The sequence below is a fragment of the Engraulis encrasicolus genome, chromosome 4, assembly GCF_034702125.1.
Source record: "Engraulis encrasicolus isolate BLACKSEA-1 chromosome 4, IST_EnEncr_1.0, whole genome shotgun sequence".
Classification (NCBI taxonomy): Eukaryota; Metazoa; Chordata; class Actinopteri; order Clupeiformes; family Engraulidae; genus Engraulis; species Engraulis encrasicolus.
Genome location: NC_085860.1, coordinates 114,819 through 120,818, shown reverse-complemented (window position 1 = coordinate 120,818; position 6,000 = coordinate 114,819). Strand labels below are relative to the sequence as shown.

The following is a 6,000-nucleotide window of genomic DNA, read 5'->3' as shown; positions in this document are numbered from 1 at the left end:
GTACTGAACCACTGATGTTCTGACCATGTTTGTAAGATGTAATACACTTGTGGGGTTTAAATACTGTTCTCAAATGTGAGCTCGGGAGAAGAGCTGGGGACGACTGGGGAAGCGCTTGGCGGATGGGCGCTAAAGCCCTGATGCTAAAGGCACTATGCTACATTATGGTATTCTAAGGGTTAACTGAATTGCTCTTCTCATTTGCAATGTATCAATAAATGTAACTTTCTTGATGGCAATGGCATTCGTCTTCTCCTGTGATTTCCTGGCTTCTGCTTCCTTCACTGTTCTCCTGCACAAAGATGGGTAATGTATGCTTATGGCTGATTGGGTCCAATTAACTAAATAATAACTAAGTATGTAATAGTGATAACAATAATATAAATACTTGGTATTAATTGGTAAATGGTAAACTTATACGAGTCAGATAGCAGAAGATGGTTATCCTTGTGCAACAGGCATTATAGCCCAGATTAAGTCTTATTAATTAAATTGGGTTATGGACTATTTTATTGGCCCAGCTAATAATCTTAATTAGCAATGTGGGTTAATAAAAAAGTCACCACACCTATAAACTTCATTCAAGCATTGTTAGAAAGATCAGCGATATGACTCCAATCTGTGAGAAGGACATGTGCCTATTCTTTTTACTATTTTAACAACAGCGAGCTAAAAATTAGAAACTGTTGTGATTCTGCCCTCTGCCTTAGAGTACAATATTAACTGCCATACAGAGAATCAGAACAGGTGCTGCCAATAAAGGGTTCCATCTCAACTGTCACATTCTCTCAAGATTCTATTCTTAACAATTCTAGAATTCTATTGTACAGCTGTTCAATACGTAAGGGATAATTGACGACACAGTGTGCGTATAACAGGAAAAATAATGCACATCTAGGTGGTCATGCGGCCACGACGCAAAGCGGAGTGGCCGTTACACCTCGGTGTGCATTATTTTTCCCGTTATACACACACCGTGAAGTCTATTATCCCGCTTATACCACGGTTGCCACACTGTCTGAAATTTATTTGAGGAATTATTTTGATGCTTTAATGGCTAAAACAAAGGTTTTCTGTATAACTACTTCCTTCCGCCACAAGAAGGTTCTTCTCATAACTTTCTGGCGAACTGCCGTTACTAATTCTAAATTGAAGGTTGCTATGGCCAAGACACCGTCGATAGTTCTATCGCATTCGGTTGTCAAGTCAAGAGCAAGTCGTTAATTCTAACGCATTTGGTTGTCAAGTCAGTCGCCTCAATGTTCTACCCATCCGATATATGGGCGCGTCTGACTTGCCCACAAGATTAGGCCTATGCTACAGTTGACATGATTCCTACAAATTTACAGATCTCACTAGATTTAAAAAAATACCCTGCGTATCTTGGCGACATTCTAAATGCCTCGCCATTAACTTTATCAAAACAGGCATTTCGTCAATCTGCTCTCCTCCCATAGGAAACTCCCCTTGATTTATTTTCCACTGCGTTCCCATAGTTAGGCCTATCCAAAAATATCCCATACTTTTCACAAGTTACGCTACTCTCTCAACTGATAAACGCTACAACCACATGAAACATCTCCTGGGTAAACGCCCACGTGAAACGGGCGTCCCTGTGCGCAGGGAATCTCTCTCTCTCTCTCTCTCTCTCTCTCTCTCTCTCTCTCTCTCTGTCACAAAGTTGACAGAGTGCTGGTCAGTTGGGAGAAATAAACATGTTTGAAATTTGATTAGGCCTACTAAGATTTGCTCCAGATTCATTATATATACCACTATACATTGCTGGTGTTTCCAGACGTGCGATGCGACATGTGCCAATTCAGGGCGTAATGCTCACAACCTTTTTGTGTGTAATTTATGAACGTGCGTGCCTTGGCGCATTGATACACTGGAGTTATGCGGTCAGAAAAGTGACCTAATAGTGGGACTACTTCAGGTGTGCATCTACTGTATAGACAGTTAATCAACAACCAATTTAGCGCGTCACAATGGGAGATTCCAGACTGCCGTGGTATAAAATGTGATATTGTCTTGCTGGAATGCTTATGACAGCCAACTGCTTGGCTCAGTGGCAAAGGTGCTGGATTAGAGATATGGAGGTTGTGAGTTCGAATCCCACTCTGACCCATGTTGATTTTCTAATTATATCATACACCGTGTTTCTTAGCCAACTTAAAATAGCATGTATGTTATTTAGTATATCCCCAAAACGCAGAGCTCCAACACTTTCAAGATGGCTGAATTCAAGATGGCTGAATTGTTTGGCCCATAACTTCTGACTGGGTGGATGGATTTTTCCCACATTTTTTTAGCTTTGTTTTCACAATAGTAGTTTGTTTTAAATTTAGGTATAGATATCAAAAATAAAACCACTCAGCTCTGCCCCAAAAGGCAAGCCCGCTTCCAGCATTTTCTGCGAGAATGCAATCTAGTTACTGCTTTAATATTATTTACCCTGTGGAACTTCACTACACACTGGAGACTCCAAAGGTAAAACTTGTTTTCTTATCATAATATATGAAAACGTAACACATTTGATATTATTTGAGATTTGATACATATGAGATTATTCTGTTTCATAAATATGTTTCTTCTCCATCAACCCTGAGAGAGGCACCAAGGTGAAAAAAGAAGAGTATGCCGTATTGGGTTTTCACCCTTATCTCTGACCTGGCTGACCATGAGTGGATGTTCCAGTACATGGTCATACATAGTTTGTTGACCTTTTATTGAAGGTAAAAATTTGATTCCTTTTAGGGGTGCTTATATTTTCGTTATTTGAAAATGCCAGTTTGTGTTGTGTTCTGTTGTGTATATTTCTTGTCTGCATGGACAAAAAAAAACTTTGTGTGTGTGTTAATGTTCACTTTGGTTTTTGCACATATGTGTGTGCTTGTCTGTTGTGTGTGTGTGTAGGTGTTCCAGTTGCAGTTAGCAGCTAAAAGCTGCTTCTTCTGGGTGCCCCTGTTCTACTGGCTGTTCTACCTCTCTACTTCGTCAAAGACAGTGTCATCCTCCTGAAAGACAATGCCATCCTCCATCCTCTGGAAAGACCATGCCATCCTCAATCCTCCTGAAGAGATTGAAGAGATAACATGACTCTAGGCTCCATTTTGACCTCCATTACTGCAGTTCATCACACAGCCACTGGGGAGCAACATGGGGTCAGAACAGGGACGGGGAACCTTCAACCTACTGTCTCGCGGGCCTGGAGGCCGTTTTATCCGGCCCCCTGATATAATTTTAATGTAATGCAGCTTCACATGAAAGATAATATATTTTGTAAAGGAATCTTAGAAATTACATTTGCTATACAATTAAATTATATTCAGGGGACCTACTGTAGAGGAGATGGGTCCTGCTTTAAAGGTGGCTGCCTTCAATACAGGCCTAAAGTGCAAAGGGAAATCCTGGTTTGTGTTCACAGTACGACTCTTGGAGGATTTTTACGGTCCTTGGAGGAATTTGAAGCGGGCCCTCGAATGAAAAAGGTTCCCCACCCCTGGATTAGAAGAACAAAGTCTTCTGTAGGAACACAGTGAAGGAATCTGTAGGAAAAGCTGGGCTGATGACCGTCAACTCTACTAGCCAGCATCCTATAATGTGTGCACTGTGCACTTTGACCAGACTGACTTGTCCCTGAAATTAAACACAGCGGCACAGGCAGTATGGGCGGAACCAGTCTTTTAAAAGACATCAAGGGGAACCAAATTGTATAGGCAGAGAAGCGCCCTATCAGACCATATACAAAATAGCCTTGGATTACACAGCTCTAAACTCCTCATGCATGGGAACGACATAAGAACATCATGTCCCATGGGTAAACGGCATTTACATTTAAAATGAAAGCAGAGTCATATTTAATATCAAATTTGCTATTTGAACACAGCCTAAACAGAAATAGCATTCTTTCTATGAAAAGTAACTTACATTTTGTCATCATGCTTAAGTTTTACATGGATAAATATAGGCCTACAAAAATACCTTTCTCCCTTATTTGGATGTCATATTGGAACACATTGGAAATGAAATGAACTCTCATTTATTTTAACAGTAGGCCAGACCATTTCTGACAACATACTAGAAGATCCAGACAAATAGCTTATCGGAGCACAAGAAATCAAGAAATGGCCAAATCTTGCTGTTGACTCGTAGAAAATGACTGTGGATTGTTTGTAGAAGAAGTAGAGACCCAAATGGAAGGTATGAAATCGTGCAAAACGTTTAAGGAATATTTAGCCTTTTAGATACAGTACCATCAAGTATGTTTTTAGAAACTATATTTAATTTTTTTGTTCATTGTATTACAATTGACAAAACACGGTAAAAAAGTTAAATATGACAATGAAAAGATACATTTATTACATTCGATATTTTTTAACATCATTGGAGTCTTTCCAGGTCTAAAGTCGAGCTGACTCTTCTTAGTAGGCTCAAACTTGCCAGAACAATAACACTATGAGTAGCTTTTATTCTTCTATGAGAGGATGCGCTGCTTTTTAGCATCTATATGAAAATAACATAAGCATTCAAACTGAAAATACGTTTCACTTTATAAAACCACTGATAATGTTCTTTTGCAGTAACATTTTGAAAACTGATGAACACATTTTCATGATCCTCACTTTCTTAGGGTTATACTTGTGAAGGATACAAACAAATACAGTCAAAACACATTGACATTGATAAATGAGCTTGTTAACAACAACCAAGGGTGTTTTTATGGCCCTGAATTAAACAGCTATCATTCAAAGATGATTATTGTGTAGTTATAACAAAAATCAAAGCTTAGTTCCTTTGCCAAAAAGGTGAAATGGTACATTCATTTTGTCTCCATAATTTGGGCCTCACATCCTTGTTCCTGGTCCTCGTCTTACAAAGGGGTCTGCTGCCCTGGTTTCTTGCTGTCCACACTCTTCATAATCTGCTGCACCCAGCCCTCGGATGGCTGTGCACACACTTGGCGTCTCGCTGTCTCGAGGCTAATGTGAGAGGCACAGGAACACAAACAGGACAGCGTCAAGAAGATTCGATTAATATACAGGGTTGGCTGAGTGGCGCTGTAAGCAGCCAGCCTCTTAACATTGTTTACCAGTCAGGCAGCAGTGACAGGGCAGACAATATTGTTTCAAATGAGGTTGTGTATTTCATTCACTTGCTTCCTTGGTCGCCTCAGTTTCACATCAATCCTTAGAATCAAAACAGTGGAAAAAGGAGGTATGGGTATACTCACACCACAGCGGGGTTGGAGCATAGGGGGCTCGTGAGACTGTAACCAATCACACGCTTGGCAGGCAGCGGACGATTCTCAAACTTGAAGCAGCACATTTTTGGCCCACTAGCCATCCGCAGACCTATAGGATAAAGCAGAGAGCACATGTTGACAGGTACTGCCCCGATCTCCAACAATCTAGTCTACAGGTCCGCTGTTCCCTCTCACACCTTCTAGTCCTTCTAGTTGCCCCTGTTTTCTTTTTAGAGCTTGCTTTGCCCATGGAATTGCCCTAAAATCCCAGTCTTAACCTCTTGACCTTGAATTTTCCTTGAATCCCACCTTTCTTTAGATCGGATGCCCATCTTACCTTCAGTGACCATAACGGCGCACAGCAGCATGGCAAGTGATGTCATCAGCAGGACGCGAGCCATGGCGATGTTTCTGGAGTGTTAGGTGTAGAGTTAGAGAGTAGAGAGTTAGAGGTAGGCTGCGTTGATAGAGCAGATGGAGGAGCCGGTGTTTGATGGTCAGTAAGTGTCAAAGGTGGCTTGTCTGTGCTGACTACCTACGGGCCTTATATATAATTTGAGGACCTTTAGGGGCACCCCCGAGACCGCGTCCCACACATCTGAAATTCCGCCCACAAACATCCCTCGGCATGTGCAGCCCATGTGCAGGGACAGCACTGCTCACTCGTCACACCTGATGTCTCGTTTTCACTTCTCTTTTCGACTCTCTGTGTTTCGGCCTTTGGCTGAGCTGAGGTTTAAGGAAGTGTACGGGCG

At 41.4% G+C, this 6,000-nt stretch overlaps 1 protein-coding gene across 1 annotated transcript; it reads right to left on the bottom strand.

Annotated features, from left to right (window-relative positions):
- Nucleotides 1–4,319: 4,319 nt before the first annotated feature.
- Nucleotides 4,320–5,746, bottom strand: LOC134446618 (C-C motif chemokine 4-like). Its single transcript, XM_063195924.1, has 3 exons — nucleotides 5,583–5,746; nucleotides 5,234–5,354; nucleotides 4,320–4,982 (listed from the first exon to the last, which is right to left on the bottom strand). The coding sequence occupies exons 1-3, from the start codon at nucleotides 5,644–5,646 to the stop codon at nucleotides 4,874–4,876; spliced, it is 294 nt and encodes a 97-aa protein (XP_063051994.1). The 5' UTR covers nucleotides 5,647–5,746; the 3' UTR covers nucleotides 4,320–4,873.
- Nucleotides 5,747–6,000: the final 254 nt, after the last annotated feature.